Source organism: Pleurodeles waltl, chromosome 8, assembly GCF_031143425.1.
Source record: "Pleurodeles waltl isolate 20211129_DDA chromosome 8, aPleWal1.hap1.20221129, whole genome shotgun sequence".
In the NCBI taxonomy this organism is placed as follows: domain Eukaryota; kingdom Metazoa; phylum Chordata; class Amphibia; order Caudata; family Salamandridae; genus Pleurodeles; species Pleurodeles waltl.
Window position 1 is genome coordinate 810,619,174 of NC_090447.1, and position 21,239 is coordinate 810,640,412.

Sequence of the window (21,239 nt, forward strand, 5' to 3'; positions counted from 1 at the left end):
GCAGATGCAAATACCACACAGGTCAGTCAGTGATGTTCACACAGGAAACAAAAACACCAGTGTTAAACAAATGTTCTATATTTATTGTAATACACACACTAGAATTAACTTTGGTATATCTCCTAACCAGAGATATGGTCATACAAAAATATACTTAGAGAAAGGTATGTAAAGGCATATAATACCATGACCCCTATTGGGGGGCAAACCATATACTAAGTAAATGGAATGCGAGAATCACTAAAGGACCCTTAGGACTGGGGAAGCACAGGAACACAAAGGGAAGTAAGTAGAATTCCCCAGGCACCCAAGTGTAGATGTGTAATCCAAGGTTAGGTGTCCATAAGGTAACGGGGAAGCTGTGGTTGGAGTTCAGGGGATTTAGGACTCTTCTCAGAGGAACCCTAGGATATCTTTTGAGGCAAGGGAGGATGGTTAGTGCGACCACCTGTGGATACTTTGAAAAGTGGAGTCCCCACACCAGGGAGCCCAGGTGCATAGGGTTAAAGTTGTGTCAGAACCTCCCTTTAAAGGCAATGGGGACCTCGGTTGTGCAGCTACTGGTGTGACCCATAGACCAGGTTGGTGGAACTCAGGCATGGATTCCTGAAGAAGTGGACCTAGGGAAAGAGGGGACAGAGTACAGACTACCTGGAGGTGCCCAGGCGGTGCAGGGGGGGACAATGCCAACCCTTCCAGTAGTTGCTTTCCTGTTAGACGGAGGATGAAGTGTTGCTGTGGAGTCTACATGATGCAGGAAGACCCCTGGAGTTGTCTATGAGCTGTCCCACGCCAGTCGTTGGAATGTATAGGGGTCAGTGGTCAGCAGGACCACCGACAAGCCTTGGCAAATGCAGGGAAGAGTTACACAACGATTGAAGGATTTGCGGGGACTAGCAAAGTTCAGATGACCCAACCTTTGTAGGTAAGTCCGGGCCAGCCCTCGGCAAGCAGGAGAGCCAGCAGGAATCGTTGGAGTCCCTCCCACCCCCAGCAGGACCCTTTGGCAGCAGGCACAGGGAGTCGTAGGGAGGCCTCAGCAGCACAACAAAGAAGGATGCCCACGTCTCAGGAGTTGCAGAGAGAATGCAGTTCTTGGTGCTAGAGAGCGCTGGAGGCCAGGGCTTCTTGGAGCTAGGAGGTCTTTGCACAGGGGTTACAGCCAAGCAGCTCAAGCGAGGGACCACAGACTTCCCAGTTGGAAAGATGAATGGTCAGACCTCTGGAGAGCCATATAACCACCACCTGTGTAGTAGACCCTTGAAGAGTCGGTGGGACAGTGGGATCCACAAACCAGTTGTCGTTGTTGAGGTGCCTGCAGACACAGATGACTCCTTCACTTCAAGGGAGATTCCTTCTTGCTTTCCTAAGTGCAGGCAGAGTCCTTGTGACCCTAGAGGATGCACAGCCACGAGGGTGGCAGAAGTCCTGCAGAACATAGTTCCAGCGAAGAACAGCAGTGGTTCCGGTGTCCAGGTTGCAGTAGTGTCCTGCAGACGGATCTTGAAGTTTTGCAGACGAATCTAGGGTCCCACTCTCAGGGGAGCCCTTAAGTAACCCCGGGAGGAGGGCTTGACACTTTCTGTAGTGACCCACCTATCAGCAGGGGTCAGCAACATCACCCAGGTGGACTATCCAGTTAGACGTCCCAGAGGCTCTGCTCATCTTATTTCCGTAATGGCAGAATCTAGTGTCTTCCTGGCAGAGCTCTGTGAACCTCCCTAGGGGAGGAGCTGGTCAGGGGGTGGTCAATCCCTTGTCCTTTGTGTGGTTTTGCTCCAGAGTGGGAGTCTGGGGCTTCAGCACAGGAGCAAACCGGTTAATGCAATGAGGGCACCAAATGTGCCCTTTAAAGCAGTCTGGTGGTGCTCAGAGGCACCATTACCCCAGCCCAGTGACACCTATATCTAAGGAACAGGTGCTAACCCCTCTCCTCTATAGGAAATCCTTTGTTCTGCCTTCCCCTGCCCGAGTTAAGCTAAGCAGCAGGAGGGCAGAACAGTGTCTGGAGTCGGCAGCAGTATGGGCTGGCATGCAGAACCTGCAAGGCTGTACAGGGAGACATGGGGTATCCCCCAGTGTAGCCCCAGAGTAAATGTGACTGGAATCTGTGCAATTGCATTATCCCAACATGTTTGATACCAACCATGCCTAGGTTTGGTGAAGCCATTATGTGGTTGGACATCTCGTGTTGACCAGTGTTCACCACATACCTTAAGATGGCTTCCCCGCAGTTGCAAAGCCCAGAAAATGGAGTGTGGGATGTGTAGGGGTACATCTGCTCATGCAGATATGCCCTCACACTAAGAACCAAGCACCCTTCCCTTGGGCTGAAGGGACTACCTTAAGGGAGACTTACAGGGTCAGAGTGCAGTGATCATGATATAAGGTGAACCTTATATCTGGAGTGAAAGAAGCATTCACCATTTCACACAGGCTGCGGTGGCAGGCCTGTAGTTACAGTCTGCCTGGGACCCCATGGGTGCCACAATACATGCTGCCCTGGGTACCAAAGTACCATATACTAGGGACTTCCATGAGTGCACCAAGTATGCCCATTGCAGGGTGTAAAAGTTTCTTATCAAGTAAATTTAGGGGGGAAAACCACTGACACTGTGGTCCTGAGTAGCAGGATTCCAGTGTACTAAAGTTTAAACATACTGACACCAACAAGTGGGGGTAACTATGTCAGAAAGGTGCTACTTTCCTACAGGCATGTCCATAAGGTTGTCTTGGACAACCCCTGAAAAGGTAAGGGTCCTCAACAAGGCGTGGCGCCTAAGGGCCACCACTCTGCCCAGTGAGTCGGTTGTGTCCAGTCCACATTGGATTGTTAACTTTGATGAGTCTCTCCCATCAGCAATTGCTTGAGAAAGTACAACCTGGACCTCCTTCAGGACCTGTGGCAACACTTGTGCAACGGTATCCCACAGAGTATGGGAATAACGGCCCAAAAGGCATGCAGTGTTTCCAGAGCGCAGTGCCAGGCTGGTGGAAGAAAACATCTTCTTACCAAGTGTGTCCAGCCTCTTTGATTCCCTAGTCGGGGTGCAGAAGGAAACGCACCTTGGGAGGTAGAGGCTTGGATGACTAAGCACTCGGGTTTGTGTTGCGTAAGGAAACTTGGGTCTCCTGGAGCAAGGGATGGCGGCAGGCAAATGTCCAGTTCACAGAAGCCCTTTTGTTGGGTTTGGACGAGGTACCCAGTAGGACATCCATAAGGGCTTCATTGAAGGAGAGCACAGCTTCGGAAGATGAAGCTCCAATTTGAAGCACCTCTGTCAGGAGGTTAGTCCTGACTGCCATCAAAGGCAACTCAAGGTGCAGGATCTCGGCTTCTCTTCTCTCACCATAGACTACGACAGTACCTCCTCGGTAGTCACAGTCGGGTAAAAGCATTCCAGAATCTGGGGAGGTAGCCAGACCGCCGGCTTTACTCAAGTCCGTCCACCAGTCCATAGATTCTTTGAGCTAGTATTCCAAAGGGTCCAGCAACCCCTCCCATTCCTCGACGTACCCTAGTCCATAAGAATAAGGGCCAGGAACCAACATAGGGGGCACGGCCCCCGTCGTTGATGCAGCTGGCATCCCACGACATCCATCTGGCTCCGTGTTGGAGATGGCAATGAGGATGGGGACGACGCCACCCGGGGACACAGGCGGTGTCGGGACATGCTGAGGCCGAAGCCACCGGCATGGATCACCACAGGGCCCCTACTGCTGCCATGGGGCCCGAAGATGCACCTGCTGTGTCAGCCTGCCGAAAAATGAGGCGCATGGCCTCATAAAATTCTTTACGTTGGGCAGGGGTCACTCCGGCTCCCCAAAACACAGGGAAGCACGGAGTCGGCCCAGATGCAGGCTCTGCAGATGGAACCCTAGAGCGACGACGCTCCCTTGTCTAGTCAGCCGACGGACGAGGTTAAGTTGAAGAAAATGTTGTCTTCTTCCTATGCCTCCATATACCCGATCGTCCAGAAGACTTGGAATGGGACGACGACGCTGGAGGACTCTGTTGGTGAACTCCGCAAACACTCCTGGGACCTTCCTCATGGAGTCAAGTGTTGGGCCGCCATCAGCTTCAGAAACTGCTCCCTCAAAGCCTTTAGATGCATGGCTTAATTATCGGAGCACGACTTCAGTTTGTGATCGCGCTCCAGGCACCAACGGAACACAAGGTGTGGATCCTTCACAGACATCGCCCGATGACAGGAACCACAGAGCTTGAAACCGGTCTTTCTCAAAGGCATCTTTGATGCCCTAGGAGCTAAACAACTCCAAACACTTTGACCAAAAGTAAAAAAATATTTAAAAAATGACGAGGGGTAGTTCTTTCATCGGATCACTGCTGGCTGGTGCGGAAAGAAAAGAACTGGCATCAGAGAACTGGGGTGGCACCTATATAGGACCCGTAACATCATATCTGGCAGGTACGACGGAGCCAATCATAGCCACCTAACGGCGCTCAGGGGTACTGCTTAAGAACAATCTCAGGATCCAGACTGATGCCTGGGGAAATTCTAAGGTAAGACATCTGCAACTAGGTGTCTCTCTCAGATCCTGGGTTCCTACCTGTTATTTTGCCCTGAGAAAGACAAGTTATTAGTCAGATTGTGGGTCGAAATATTTAGTTATTTGGTCTCATTATTTGTGGATATTATATACCTGTCCTCAAAGTCAGGCATTCTGATATATTCTACTATGTGACCATTGTACACTGTATTTAAGTTTAGTGCACTTATCACTTTATTCACTTGCACTGCACCTTCAATAGTGGCACTTATTACCAAAGTTTGAATGCAGGTTAATTTTTCACTGTGTCCATAATATATGCTTATATTATAACTGAATTTTCAAGGTCTAAACAAAATAATGAACAGTGGCATAGATTGATGAAGCAAATTACAAGCTGAAACCCGAGCAACATCCAAGTCAGTATGACTAAAGGAGAAGAAAGAATACCTGAAGAATGCCTGAAGAAAAAACCATACACATTCCTAAAGCACAATGATATTTGAACAAATCACTACCAAATTCATAAGCATAGTTGTGGATTTTGGTAAATACAGAACTTGATTTTTTTACACTGACAAAAAAACGAAGGAATTCACAAACATGAAGCCAGCTCTTTCTGTGATGCTGTCACAGGACAGGACATTGCCAATTGTGTGGATGACTGGAATCTTGGTGATAACTGCTATGAGAATGGAAAGTCAAAGGATGCACGTTTGGGTGGGTGGGAATGGAACCCACTGATCATTAGCATCAGTGTGTGCTGTGCAGGTCCTTATTGACAATACCAATGTAATGTACTACATGAGTTAGGGTTAAAGAGTAACATCACTCAACATGTGCAAGTAAGCTATGTTGACATTGCCGCAGTACCTTGGGACACTTATTGAACAATTTGTTGCTCATCTAGTGGTTAAAGAAGATATTCTGGCGGATGTCTTTAGCAGACAGAAGTCCGTTATTTTCTTGTGCTGGTATTTTTAGACCTCAAAACCTAGCTAGAAAGTAAAGGAACACATGGCTGTCAGAAAAACACAATTATTGGGAGGTCAAGGGAAGGCGCTTAGGTCAGGGATAATGCTACTTGAAGGGGAATGTCTTTAGCTTTTTTGATTAATCATAGGATGTATGTCAACAGGAATGATGTTCCGGATCATCGGAGCACAAACAGAGAAGAATAGCCTTTTGCTTTTATCTTTTTAGAATATTTTGTATAAGCCAGTGTTAGCCAGGGCCCTGGTGTGGTACTGCCCACCAAATATGGATAGTTTGTTTGCCAGGTAAGCAGCCATCTTGTTGTTGAGGACTGGATAAGTGATGTAGTTCACCCTGAACATTATCTGTGCTGAGTGTTAGCTGAACCAAGAGGCTGCAAAAGCTATCTTCCAAAGCAAAAGAGACCAATAGTTTTATGTAGTTGGTACTTATCACAATAGGATACAGGAAGAGTTTTCCTGTATGGGAATTTCCACTAGAGGTGTCTCTGGCAGAGGCAAAGGTCATGGACTAGGAATTGCCCTTTTATATCTTTTTCTCAAGTTCTCAGATTTCCTGCTCCTGAGGAAAGTGCTTTTGGGTTCCACATGATTCATCAAACCGAACAGGGACAAAGTTGTTTTCAAAACTTGAGGTTGGAACTTGGATTTTTCTTTTCCACCTTGGTGAGATTCCTCTGACGTGCATGGAGGGGCAGATTTTTCACCAGTTGTGGACAGACTGAAGCCTGACTTATGAAAGCCTTTTACATAAGGGTTATTTCTTAGAAGATACTGTGGAAGTCCATTGTCTGCTCAACAGCCCTGTTTACTGAAGCCACTGGCAATTTTCACTCAAGTGTCATCAGAGGAAATTACGTTTTTTGCTGAATCAAGGTGGTCTTAACCTGGAAACAGGTGAAGGTTACCTGGTTGACATGCCTATTCATAAAAAAGTGACTTTTTATGCAGTTTGACAGATAGGTGTCCACCAAAACTGTTTATAGTCCATCTCTGAGATCTAAATTTTAAAATGAACTTTCTGGATGATTGCTCTTTCGAGCTCATGCATTCTTATTTATTGAAAATAGTGAACAAATGAAAGCCTCTTCCATATGATGGGTTGAAGATTTATAAAAAGTGGTTAATACGGTAAACCAGCAGTTCCCAACCTGTGGTCCGCGGACCCCGAGGCGGTCCGTGACATACTCCCAGGAAGTCTGCAGACATGGGCTGGCAGGAAGGCGCTTCTCTAGCTGGGGCGTCTCTCTTCGTGATTTTATATTTATTTCTTGATTTGTGCAGCAGTTTTAAAAGTACTGCAAAGTTCCTTGTACATCCCACAGCTTTCAGGCAAAAATAAAAGTGCCCAGATACCTCTGGTGATTAATGTACCTGCTGGACAGAGATGGGCGTTTTGTCTAGTTGTAGTTTTGACTCATTTGAGGACAGCACAGATGGTTAATATGCCTGCTGCTAAGAATGTGTTTCATGCAAAGAACAGTATTTTATGCACATAACACAGTGGGTTACTGCTTTTGTCACAGAGGTCCTTTTGCTACTGTGCAGTTCATAGGTAACAATCATTCTAGCACAGTGAGCTATGAACTGCCAAAAAAGAGCTGCATGCAAACTGCATGGCACAAATTAGAAAGTTATATGTTTTTTCCAAGTCTTTCATTATCCATATGCTGCTAAAAAAAAGTTTGCTTGCTGTGTTATGTTCTGAATCCTGAGTTTGTGCTTCTTCAGGTGCTATAAAACAAATGAATTACATGTGACAGAGAGGCTAAGGAGAGATGAGAGGCCCTTGTTGTTTTACTTCCTTTCCCCACAACATATTTATGTGAAAAAGCTTCCTCAGTTCTTATGTACCTACAAAATAAAAACAAAAATAACTTAGGAAATGTAGAGTCTGACCCGCAGAGTCAGCTTTATTAAATAAATTCAAACATTGAAAAGTTAGTCGCTGAGATGCAGTGCCAACCTTCCCATTAAAATGTTTAGATTTTTGCATATTTATTCAACATAAAATACTTATATCTTTAGTAATTCGAGAATTTGTTTGGTGTGTACTTGTTTGCGTATTGTTTGGAATTACTGTTTTAATGTTTGAAATTTAAATCGTACCAATTGCTTTTGGGTCCCCGGCTTCCAGTAGTGATTCAGTGGGGATCCTCAGGAGTCAAAATGTTAGGAACCACTGGTGTACACCATATACTGAGCCAGCCTCCTACATATATTACTTTTGCAAATCAGCCATCACAGCAAAACAAATTACAGACAAAAACCCTGTCACTTAGTTCTATTTTGTTTCTGCCCTAGTTGCATGATTTTGTTTAATTCAACTATTAGTTTCTTTTGGGAAAACCATGAGTGATCTACACAAAAGGCTCCTTGTTCAGTTTGGAATTTTGTGTAGTTTACACAAATGTCTTCGATATCCGTGTTCAGCTATGGGTTTTACACTTGTTTTCTACACAACTTCAAGTAGGTAGAAACTACAAAAATAGGAAAATTGTACCACTTGGAAGAACGCAAAAACAGTAGTAAAAGAAAAATATATATTTTTTAAACATATTTTTGCAGCTCTGCTTGTTTCTGAAATCTGATGTTGTTAGCACAGCAAACTTTAGGTTGATATAAACGTTACAAAAAAAAATGCTATATTTGCAAAGCACGTTTTCCCATTTTTCCAAAAAAAGAAAACAAAAACAACAAATGTTGCTATTTTCTTAGTTCCCCTCAAAGGAATCCACAAACCCTAGATACTTTTAGAATCCTCAACATAAGGGTAAAAAATGAAGCAAATTTGGATTGGATATCTTTTGTGGGGGAAAAAAAAGAATTAAGGCTGTCAAGTCTTTGTTCAGGAGGCCACATAGTAGGCTCGGATTACAGGGCCACAACCATGGGGGTTGTGGCTTTTTACCACCACTGTCCCATGGTTGGCATTACTATTGCTCCGTAAACTGGGCCAGATACAACTCTTTCCATACTTGACTCTCAGAAGCAGTGAGCGAGCAGTCACAGGCTTCATAGAGAGGTTACTCAGGCATCAACACCACCCCTGGTAGCACAATAAAATCAATATCCAGCACAGTGCTGCACTGTGTAGCAAAGACAAGTACTTGATTACAGAGAAAACAGACTTCAACTACACACATCATAATGCATGAATACCTGATTTAAGGGTGAAAGTCTTTGTGCATCATGGGCCCTGACTTGCTAACCCAGTCCCCCTTTCATCTGTCCTTCTTGAGTTCCTATCTTTCTGTGGGTTCCTCACAAGTTCAGAGTTCAAGGTAATGCTTATGGATGTAGATCGTCTGGTCTCACTAATTTGGTCTTTTCACTCAATCTCTCCTGCCCTAGGTGCTATCAGTCTCTCATCCAATTTATAGGACCAGCACAAGGCCATATTGAGGCATACAGATCTCAACAACAGCAGGAAGCTCCCAGGTGGCACACAGCAGTCTTCTGGGAAACGGAGTGACAGCTGGCCATGCAGCGCTCTGCCCAGCGGGTTGCGGGAGAAGCAGATTCTTCTGCCAGTGGCCCTCTTCTGGGCATTTGGTGGTAAGTCATTTGTGTATGGTGGGGCTCACTCCAAAACTCCAGTGGGTACTTGACTTACAGCAAGATTGACTACATTGCACCAATGTTTACTTGCCACTTCTTCTTGAGCATGACAGTCACGTGCCCACAGTTGCTTTTTTTTTGGTTCGGTGGTGGTAAAGTGCTATCATTGGCATACAGTATAGGCGACTACCCTGACTTCACGAAGCACCTCCAGGGTACCTCGCTGGTCACTTGTGTAGGAAAGTTCCCCTCTTGGCATGGTTACCCCCCACACACTTTTTGCCTGGTATTGATGCTAACTTGACTGAGTGTGTACTGGGATGCTTCTTACCAGGCCCCAGAACCAGTGTTCTTTCCCTAAACTGTACCATTGTTTCCACAATTAGCACAACCCTGGCACACATATAAGGCCCTTGTAAAAGGTACCAGTATTACCAAGGGTTCTGTGAACAGGGAGGGTCCCTAAGCGCTGCAGCATGTATTGTGCCACCCTAAGGGACACCCTCTCCAAACACATGCACACTGCCATTGCAGACTGTGTGTGCTGGTGGGGAGAAAAAAGGTAAAGTCGACATGGCATCCCTCTCAGGGTGCCATGCCCACAAACCACTGCCTGTGGCATAGTAAATCGCCCCTCTAGCAGGCCTTACAGCCCTAAGGCAGGTGCACTATACCACAGGTGAGGGCATAGCTGCATGAGCAATATGCCCCTACAGTGTCTAAGTCTATTCGTAGACATTGTAAGTACAGGGTGGCCGTATTAAGTATATGGTCTGGGAGGGTTCACTATACCACAGGCGAGGGCATAGCTGCATGAGCAATATGCATCTACACTGCCTCAGACCATGCTTAGACATAAGTGCAGTGTGGCCATATTGAGTACATGGGCTGAGAGTTTGAAATTTCGAACTCCACAGTTCCATGATGGCTTCAGTGAAGACTGGGATGTTTGGTATCAAACTTCTCAGCACAATAAACCCACACTGATGCCAGTGTTGTGAAATGCACACAAAGGGCATCTTAGAGATGCCCCCTGTATTTTACCCAACCCTTTAGTGCAAGGCTGACCAGTCTGTGCCAGCCTGCCATCAACAGACACGTTTCTGATCCATGGGGTGAGAGCCTTTGTGCACTCTGTGGTCAGAAACAAAGCCTGCACTGGGTGGAGGTGCTTCACACCTCCCCCCTCCATGAACTGCAACAGTTTGCTGTGAGGCTCAAAGGCTCAGGACTCCTGTTACAGTGCCCCAGGGCACACCAGCTAGTGGAGAAGCCCCTCTCCCCACGACCAAGCCCCACTTTTGGCGGCAGGTCAGTTGGGAAAATTAGGTAAAACAAGGAGGAGTGACCATTGCAGCTAGGACCACCCCTAAGAGCTGATGTGACCCCCTCCTTGTAGAATCCTCCATCTTGTTTTGGAGGATAGGGACCAATAGGGTTAGGAATGTGCCTCCCTCCCCAAAGGGAGTGGGCACAGGAAGGGTGTAGCCACAGTCAGGGTCAGTAACCATTGGATACTGTCCTCAGACCCTTGTAACACCCCTAAATCGTATTCACCAGATTCCTGGCAACATCAAGAAGAAAGACGACTGCTAAGCCGACTCCAGCAGTGAAGACTCCAGACGACAAATGACTTGGCCCCAGCCCTACCGGCCTGTCTGCAGCTTCAAAGACCACTGCTCCACGAAGGCGACACATCCTGCAGAACCAACGACCTCTACAAGCCCCCAGAAGACTAACTGTCCAGCAGAGGACCAAGAACTACTGAAGACAGGGGGCATGTCCAGAAGAAACCTTTAAAAAGGATTCCAGAATCACACCGGATTCGCAACCCTTGCCCACTCTGCACCCGACGCACACGGCCTGAGTCCAAGTTCAGAGAAGGTCCCCCGGGCAATTCTTTCCTCAAGTCCACCCTGGGTTGACCTCTCCTGGCCAACACAACACCTGCATCCTGAATCCAGAGGACCCCCCTGACCGCGACCAGATCCAACGAAGATTCCGACGCCCAACGAGACTCCTGCACCCACAGCCCCCTGGCCTTGGGGAATCCGACCGACGGTTCAGCAACGTCCAGCGGGCACCTCTCCTGCCTGTCGAGCCTTTGGTTTCCCAGACCCACCCCCCTGGAGCCAGCCTGCAGCATCTTTTGCAACTCCTGTGGTCCCCCTATTGAAAAGCATTGGGGGCCCAGCTCTGTGTTTGCACCCTGCACCCGACCCCCCGTGCCACTGAGGGTGTGTGTTTGGTGGGATCATGTGGACCCCTGTTGCTGACCTAAACCTCCCCAGGCCTGTGTCCTAGAACCGAGGGTACTTACCTGCAATCTGCTTTCTACCAAGCAACCCCAGCCCTCATAGGATTCCATTACAAACCCGAAACCAACTTTGACCTCTGCACCCGGTCCTGTGTTGCTGGTGGTGCACTTTTGGGGTCAGCCTAAACTTCGACCTGTGGACATCCTAGCCCCGCTGGATTTGTAAGTCATGTACTTACCTGTTAACTGTGCTAACCCTCCCCAACCCCCAGACTCTAGTGACTCCTATAAAAAACCACTGTGTCAACTTTTGGAATAGAAAAATGTTACTTACTTGTAAGCGGCTTTATCTGGAGAAAACAAACTAAGTACATTTGATACATATGCGTGATACCTATTGACAACTGTACTTACCTGCAACAAAGTTCTGGTTCTAATAATGAAGTTTAAAAAAAATGTTTTGCTATATAAAAACAATTGGCCAATATTCATTGAGAGTGTGCCTCATTTCTCTACTGTGTGTGTACAACAAATGCTTTGCATTACCCTCTGATAAGCCTAACTGCTCAACAACATTACCACAAAAGAGAGCATTAGTATTAACTACTTAGCCTCTGGGGAACCCCTTGACTGTGTGCACAATATACCACATTTTGGTACAGTATATATAAGAGCCAGCTTCATACGACTAGGTCTTCAGGACTGGTCCTAACCCCAAAGCACACATGAGCAGTGTTGCAGTCATGCAGTCCCCTTGTGGGGCACACAGGCCACCATCAGCCACCTATCCTGGTTTTGGTTGGGCCTACCATTTAGGCACACAGCTTCAGGTGTGTTGGTAGCTATGACCGAGATAAGTAACGACCACAATGCCTGGGATAGCAGTATAGCAATTCTGTCAACGCACCTGCTTCCACACATGAATTCCACAACAGGGATGCAAGTCCTCTGTAACTATGAGGCTGCGCTTGGAGTGCACCTTCTGTTTCACAACAAGATCCAGAACCGGTCCTCGGTGAGGATCAGGCCTAGTTTAACACATGCACATACTCAATTATTATGTGGCATACCCAAATATCGAAAATCAGGATCATAGGTTCAGGCATGCAGGACAGAGGTCACAACTGCACATCATGCAGGGGACATCTCTATCTCACCAGACACAAATGTATTTCAGGCAGGGGCCATTCCCATCCTGACCAAGCCTTAAGTTCAAGGTGGCCAAACATTTAAAAAATGGGCTCAGTACTAGGGGTGGAAAAGCCTCGGTAGATAAGGGATTAAATTGAACAAATTAACAAAACTACTCTTGAAAACCCTTTTTCCCACGTAGCCAACTTGTTTGTTGCAGTGCACAGAAAACCACTGTTTTGATCTTCTGAATCACTACCAAAGATAGCAGAAAGCAAATTCAGGGCTGTTTTGTGGACAGTTTTGAATGCCTGGGGTGGTCCCGATGAAGGAGTGACATCCAGGACTAAAGGTGTGCTCGTTTTGGCAAAGCACTTCGCACTTTAAAAGCATATTTCGCAGGCAAAGCTGCTGAAAGAGGATAGACCAGCTTTGACTTTGATGCCATTTGATGTGGCAAAGAAAAGTGTAGACATTGGTGTGATCAGGACTCACACAACATACGCACCTTTGGTAATCATCTATAACACAATTTTAATTCTGCAGTCCTTAGATGGTTTAATACTGTTACCTCTTGTGGGTATTCCCTCCTTTTACAAATCCCAAGGATAATAAGCGAATCCATATAGCCTATAAAGATGCCAGTTTTCGAAAAACAAGAAGCACTGCTGCAGGAGATCAGAGTTGCTCTGTTGCCAATTGGTGGCAGTACAAACTCTTCAGATTTAAGGAAAGTGGCATTGCACATAGTGTAGCGCCACTTTCCTTGTGCCCCTTAGCGCCCCCCTCCCGACCCCTACAGCCACCATGTGTGTACCGTATTTAAAATAATGCGCACCATGGCGCAGGGTAGGGGGCAATAGCAGCATTTTTTTATGCTATTGATGTACTCTGCAGGAGTAGTGCCAAAATGCTGGCGCTACTCCTGCAGAGTTCATAGGGGCCCATTATAGATAATGGTATGCCCCCTCTTAACGCCTGCTCTAAGCAGGAGTTAAAAAAGTGCCCAAAAAAATGGCGCAAGGAAATCTATTTGATTTCTTGCCACCAATTTTTACAGCCCCCTTTGCATCCATAATGCCTGACTCAGACATAACGTGATGCAAGGGTTTACAAAGTGGCTCAATGCAACCATTGCATCACTTTGTAAATAAGGTGTGTGGAAAATGCCACTTTAGCTCCGCCTTACCATAAATAAAAATGACTAAGGGGCTCTTAGATATGCCCCTTAGTCTATGGATTGGTCTATTTTATAGGATGAAAATTCTGTGGGAAGAAGAGTCTATTCCATACACAAATTCAATATTCCTGCACAACGTAGAATATACAGCTATCAAACATATTCGATAACAGGTCTGTTAATAGTCAGTCCTTCGAATTACTGACACAGTCATTATTCTAACAACTGATATTAAAAAAATAGTCCGCAATGTCAACAGATGAGAGAAACATAAGAATGATAGGCACGCCAGGCTGAATTGTGCTTTCTGTTAATTGGGAATTCCTTTCAGGGTTTGTGTGTCCAGAGTATATTACATTTTATTAAAGACTGGCTCATCATATTTGCAATTACTTTAAGACTCACCACTGTGCCGAGGAACTGAAGGCTTACGTTTCCTGCAGCATCTCGAGACAGACACTGAAAATGACAGAAGGTTTTTAAAACGTTAGTTGAAGCAGTGTCAAGTGAAATCAAATGTTCTACTATAGCATGTCAAATATTGTTTCTAAAATAGAAAAGAACAATAAATGGTTTCTACTGAGCAACATTTTTCAGCAAAGGCAAAAACGATTTGGACCTATAATATAGGAAAATACACTCATCTTTAACATTACAGGTATCTATCGACCACCAACTATTTTCGAGCTGTTCAAACTTGGGTTAGGACTGGAAACCCGTGCCTTAGTAATTTAAGTTATCCTTTGATTAAATTATGCTTAATAGCATCATGAGTTTTCCAGAAAATGTACTTATTCCCTCTATGTGCCTCATGTCCCAGTTCCGACTAAGAAATAGACATTGGGACAGTACTGTGGTTTTGGCTGGGTGTATAACTCTGCAATCAAGAGACAGTCTACCACAGATTTTATTTCAGTGATCCAGAAGGCTTCCAGCACATTTCCAAAATATGGGTATGCTTCTGGTCTCACTCGTTATGTTCAGAGCAATATGATTTTTAAAACCCATCCATTAACATTTACAGTAATGTGACCTTAGTTTTAAACCTAAACCCAAACATATAACACAGAGAAGACGAGAAGTGCACTTAAGACTACATTTCCCATTAGTCCCGCTCGCTGACGTCAGGACGTGCTGTCAGCATTATCACATGACACAGGCATGCATAGACTGGTGAGCAGTGTTGCCAGATTGATCTATTTCCCGCACAAATGGGAGACATTTTTTCCATTTGTGCGGGAATTAACTCTCCCGGCGGGTTGCACAAATTTGGGCTTTATTTGTCCATTTGTGTGCAAAATTTGTGAATGCGGCTGCGGCGCCACTAAAAACGTGCCGTCAATCATTAATAGCGCAAAAGTGCTACCTAACCACCCAGCTTCATGCTGCTGGCCTGCCCCCCCAGAGTGTCTGACTTTGGACCAATGTGATCACGAGGGACAGGCCACCTATTGTTTTTTTTGTTATAATTGTCCCAGCTGTGGTTTGGGGTGGGGCCGCAACTCCTGCTCATCCACACTCTGAATCCAGAGGAAGGACGAGCGGATTGCTGCCTGGAGTGCTAAGGTTAGGCGATGCCGCAGGCATGGAATGTGCAGCATGGAGGGCGCTGCTGGCAGTGTTAGATGTTGGCAGGTTCCTAGAGATCAGTTTTGGTGAGTGTACAACGATCCAGACCTCCAGGGAGAGCTGTTTTTGAGGGGAATTGTGAGGGGCGCCTCTCTCTTTATCCCTGCAGGATCCTCGGTTTGTTGATAAAAATGATGTTCATTTACATATATTTAAATTTTGGTGTGTGTTTGGAAAAATATGGCATTTTGTAGCATTTGCTTACCCACCCATGGTATCAAGTAAGATTATTGCAGAATTCACCTAAGAAAATTCTCAGTGTGAGAAAAAAAATAAACACCAAACTATCTTGTAAGAAAATAAGCAGCGGTTTGTCAAAAGTGATAGCCTTAAATGTGACCTATGTCTTTGAAAAAGCAGCAAAATTTCCTAGATATAAACAGAATTTAAAGGCATCTTTATTCTATTACACCTTCTGATCTCCAGTATGATTATTTTGGAGGTGCCAGGGCCTATGCTGTAATTACAAATGCAGATATACACATAGATGTACTTGCAACCAATCCTCTAGGAACAAACATTACCAAAGTGGGGAAAATGCTTCAGCTGCCACAGGCCTCGCAGTACGTTACTGTGCAACAGCTGTGCTAAATCACACTGCAATCATCATGCTGTTGCTGGGGTCATGCTGGGAGGCAGCCTCTCTCACCTCACGCCAGGGGCTTCTGTTCCTTAAGTAAGTTCTGTCCAACGCGACAAAGGAGTCTTCTGACAGAGGTGTGTTACAGTCGAAAAACAGGATGGAAGGAACTACAGGCCTTGTGACAGTGGTACCGCCTCTGAGGCAGCCGTGGCAAGGTCTCAGCTATTTTCAGTACAGTTAGCTGAGCCCAGTCCAGTATAGCATGCACTTGAGGTGCATATAATGGCTACCAGTTACAGATTATATGTGGCTCCTATACCTCCTACCCCTCATTGCCTTACATAAAAACCACATATACATTGATTTACACACTTGTATGATTCATTGTCTCTGTAGAGTAGTTTATGTAATATAAAGTGCCTTGACACCCTATAGTAGGAAAAATAGAGCTATAAAAGGAATTCAATTAAAAAAGTAAATTAGTAAGTGGTCGGTACATCATTAGTGTAATTACTCATACAGACATACAACCCTCCTCACCCTCGACAGATTGCTGCTGTGAAAGTAAAGCAGACAAATTACTCAGGGACAAATTCAACGTATTGCACTAATGCTGGCCCTGATCTAGCTCAATAATAGCTGCCCGATCCTCACATTTCCTACAAAGATTAAAGGAAATATGTACAGAAGAAAAGAGTGGAAAATGGTTCTGAAGAGAAAAGGGGTGACGTGAGGTATGCAAATGGAGGATTTCGAAAAGATAAAGGGGTGAAAGGGGCCTACAGCCCTGGCCTCATGTTGCCACATGGCCATGACCCAGCTTCCTGCTGTACAAGTGCAGTACTTTCATTTGCACAGAGACCCAGGATTACATGTGCATTTAATCTGAACACCTTAAAGACCCACTGGCAGGCACAGTGAGAAACATGTACTGCTTTCAGCCTTAGGGCTCTTAATCATGCCACACACAAATGCTCACCCATAATCTGAACTCACCCAGAGGCGGCTCAGTTCGCAAAATGTTCTGTACAAGTCATATGAAAATAAAAATACAGAAACAACATCTGGGAAAAACAAATATTTATATGGGTGAAGTAAAGCATGTGAAATATAAATAGGGACTGCTTTGCTGACATTGATTATCTTAGGGGTTTTCCAGTCTTCGTTGAGAAGTCAATCAATGTTTTTCCCTTTAAAGTTAACAACATGAATATAGGGATCCATTTTGAAAGCAGTTGTCGGACCTGTCACACTTAAAGTCCATTAAGGAGTTGCAAAGCCTCATGAGATTGCCCAGCAGTAATGATGAAGTTGGATGGGACCAGAAGAGTGATGACAGCGTCAGCAGAGTTGAGGCAGCATCAAAGTTGAAATGTTGGGGATAAGGTTTTGCCATTAGTTCTGGGAAAATGTATCTTTTTCCTTTCTGTTCCAATAGCTGTTACTTTATTTAGAACAAAAACAAGCCTATCTGCATCTTGCCAAACCTGGAAGCTTTAGCATAGTTTTTGCTGCAAAATGAAGGCAACGACACAGGTCCTATACATCATTAATTGCCAGATTATGTGCTCATGTTGAAGGACTTTGGAGTGAAGGACAGGGGACTTAGAGTAAGTGACTATAGCCTTTCTGGCCTTCTTAAATTTTAACTAGAAGAAATGGAACTCCTGTCGTACTGCGATGACCCTACCAGCTTGCCAAACCAGTTGTGCTGGAATTGCTTTAACCCCAGGGTGGTTTCTTTATGTATGTATATCAGTGTGTGGTGTTAATCCTGCGAGATTCATTAAACATACTGGCTAAATATACTGTTTTACAAGCTACGTTACTTGAAGAGTTTCAACATTTCTGCACTTGTGCTTCATTAAAGATGAGTTATAGTCTGTTCTTGTGAAGTTCATTCATCAGTGCCAGGATCGGATTTGGGGTGATAGAAGTTCCAAATAGAAGGTCCTCCAGGAGACCTATCTTAAAAATTAGTAATTATTAATAGAATTTGGACATGATTGCAGAAGTTCATAGGTGCCCATTGAAACTCCTCCCATCATACGCTTATTGAACAGAAGTTAGATTTATGGTCAGAATGTTTCCTGAAGGCTTACTTTGAAAATTTAAACTTTGGGCTGGTTTTTGGGCTGATCCTACTCTACGTTGGGCTGAATTTGAGCTTGAACGCGGACAGCTTTGGGCTTGGGATGGGTCTCAAAATCTGGCAACACTGCTGGTGAGCAGAAGACCCTTTGTATCAACCTCCTCCAATCGGAAGGTATGCCGAGGGTGGGGGCATACAGGTTTTCTGCTGACCGAGCTAAGACAACCAATTCCATGGCAGTACCAGAGGCTCCAATTATGCTTTCTCCAACTTTACTACTCCAAAATAGCAGCCAATCAAAAAACAGAAAAAAAAACACACATATAAAACTACATATCCCAAAGACTTTGAACAAAGCCTCCTTCACAGTCCACCAACAGTATATGGACATAACCTATAAAACGTAGAAGCACCATCCTGACTGCCTTTTTCTTTGCTGCTCCGCAGTCAAGCTAAGTGCTTCTCTGTTTCACCCTTCTATGGTGCCTTATATTATGAATGTTGTGTTCTGATATAGCGCTGCCGCTTGCTGCTACGTGATGTAGGTACGGTGTTGAGCACTCAGCGTGCAATACGATAACTGGTTTCTGCCTTACTAGTATCCTTCGGGATTGCGATTGCTCTTGTGTTGCTTCCCTCCGTTGTTCCTTCCAGGTACATGTTGAGATCATTGCCTTTTGATTCACGTTTAAATTCAAGGCCTCTGGCCTTGTTTCCTCCCCCCCACCCTCCTCTAGAAAATACACCATGGCTGCTTCTCGGCAGCAGCAGCAGAGAGTGAGGACGCACCTGTAGTCCATCTGGGCTATGCACGCGCTCCTCTGGGAATCTTGCTGACGTTTCTTTCTCTCGCGCTCGGCAAGCTCCTGATTTTATCACCCTGGTGCTGCATTCCCCAAGCTGCTGCAACATGGGCTTGATCACAGGCATTTTATGAGACTTTTCATTGACCTTCCCATAAATCTAAGAATTTAATTGAATGGGAGGTTGAATCCTTCCAAAGATTACTAATTTTAGGAATTTATATATTGCTGAACTTCATTCATACTTGGGCCTGTTACCATCTCTTTGCTCCCACTGACGTCCTGACTGGCAGAGTCCTCCCGGGCTGCAATAGTTACTCATTTGATCTTTTTCCATTTAGTTTGATGCCCTTTGATCCTTGCTTACCCCCTCTTTGCAACCATGTCTTGTTATGAACAACATGAACAAGGCCTGCAGGTTTATGGGCCTAATGAGGATGAAGATTACTATTATGATGACAAACTCGTTGAGGTCATCGACCAATTGGTCCAACGCTCTCTGGACAAAGTCCTCACTTCAGCCATTCAACCCATTACGAAGAACCCTCAGGAACTCTCTGCAACCCCTGTGGCACCCTCTCCTACCACTTGAGAGAACTCTCAAACCCCTGCCCTTTACCTTCTACGGATCATGCATGGCCTCACAGACAGTTTTTCCAAGTTGACCCAAGACGTTTTAGGTGAACACACATAGTTCCAAGAAACGCTCAAGCTCTCCTACCCCCTTGACATTCCCCCAAGCATTGACACAGATAATGATTCCTCTTCATCTTCTCACCGGTCCCAAGCCACTAAACGTTCTAAGAAACTTAAATGTTCCTGTGAGAGTGTGAATTTTCTAGTATGTTTATTAATGATTTCCATATTAAGATGTGTAATGAATTAACGTGTAAAACGAGTAATTTTTGGAAAGATGATTGTTAATGTTTGTTTTCTGTCCTTAACTGAGTAAAATTCTAACTAGATGCTGTGGTTATTTTCCATAATTCAAAGCTTATATAAAAGTGTTTTCGAAGTTTGTGTAGATATGCCCACAGCCACCCCTAGTGGGTTGCTGCGTTATGTCTTACAAGGTCATGTTTAACCCAGCATTGCATAAGTTGAAATGTCCTATTGTTTGAGAATGTTACTAATATTTGGTCTTTGCTCAAGGATGGAAGTAAAGAGAAACTGTAAAAGTTTCTTCCTGAGACAAGACATTTGAGAGGCGATGAAACAATGGAGCTACAGACAGGACGGAAGAGGAATCGTTACTGTTGAAGAAAATGTTCTAGTTAGTGTAGATTTGTTGTGTTTTAGTTCGTCAATTTAGTTGTTGATTGGTCAATCTATGGGGTGGTTAAATTTCAGCCATCATAAGCTTATTAGGATTTAGTATAACAACTGGGTAGGATTCCTGGTGGAGGGAATTGATACTTGAGAGAAGGATTCCGATGGTTTGAGTTTAGCTGAGTGGGTTTAGCTGTCGTTAGGCCCAAATCTTCTGATGATACAACTGATGGTGTACCCTGGGCGAAGCAAGCTATTAGCTGTTCATTATTGGTAATGTATGTCAATGTATGATATGATGCGTCTTGTAGGAATTTGGTTCTGTATATACTATTTCAAAGTAAGAAATACTGTGCACAGAGTCCAAGGGTTCCCCTTAGAGGTAAGATAGTGGCAAAATTAGATAATTTGAATGCTCTATTTTGTGGTAGTGTGCTCGAGCAGTAGGCTTATCGGAGGGTAGTGTTAAGCATTTGTTGTACACACACAGGCAATAAGTGAGGAACACACACTCAGACTTACTCCAGGCCAATAGGTTTTTATATAGAAAAATATATTTTCTTAGTTTATTTTTTAGAACCACAAGTTCAAGATTTGAAGTAAATACATAAAACGCAAGGTACTCCACACAGGTAAGCTAGGAACTTTGAATTAAAGCAAGATCATATACGGTCTTTGTTAAAATGGCAATAAGCTATTCCACAGTTCCATAATGTCTACACTGAATACTGGGAAATTTGGTATCAAACTTCTCTGCACAATAAATCCACTCTGATGCCAGGGTGGGATTTGTTTAGAAAAACACACAGAGGGCATCTTAGAGATGTTCCCTGTATACCAGCCCAACTACTAGTGCTAGGCTGACCAGTTTCTGCCAGCCTGCCCCATCCAGACAGTTTTCTGGCCACATGGGGTGAGTGCCTTTGTGCACTGTGACCAGGAACAAAGCCTGTACTGGGTGGAGGTGCTTCACACCTCCCCCTGCATGGACTGTAACACCTGGCGGTGAGCCTCAAAGGCTCAAGCCTGGGGCTACAGCACCCCAGGGCACTCAGCTAGCGGAGATGCCCGCCCCCCCCCCCCCCCCCCCCGGACACAGCCCCCACTTTTGTCAGCAAGTCTGGAGGAGATAATGAGAAAAACAAGGAGGAGTCACCCTTCAGCCAGGATGGCCCCTAAGGTGTCCTGAGCTGAGGTGAACCCTGCCTTAGGAAATCACCCATCTTG

General features: G+C 45.1%; 1 protein-coding gene across 1 annotated transcript in view; it reads right to left on the reverse strand.

The window, feature by feature from the left end:
• The window catches only part of PCCA (propionyl-CoA carboxylase subunit alpha), a 2,021,650-nt gene that overhangs the window by 471,245 nt on the left and 1,529,166 nt on the right, over positions 1-21,239 (reverse strand). The window contains exon 21 of the mRNA XM_069205070.1: positions 14,042-14,095. Within this exon, the coding sequence (XP_069061171.1) occupies positions 14,042-14,095 (54 nt within the window). The remainder of the gene's footprint in view (positions 1-14,041; positions 14,096-21,239) is intronic.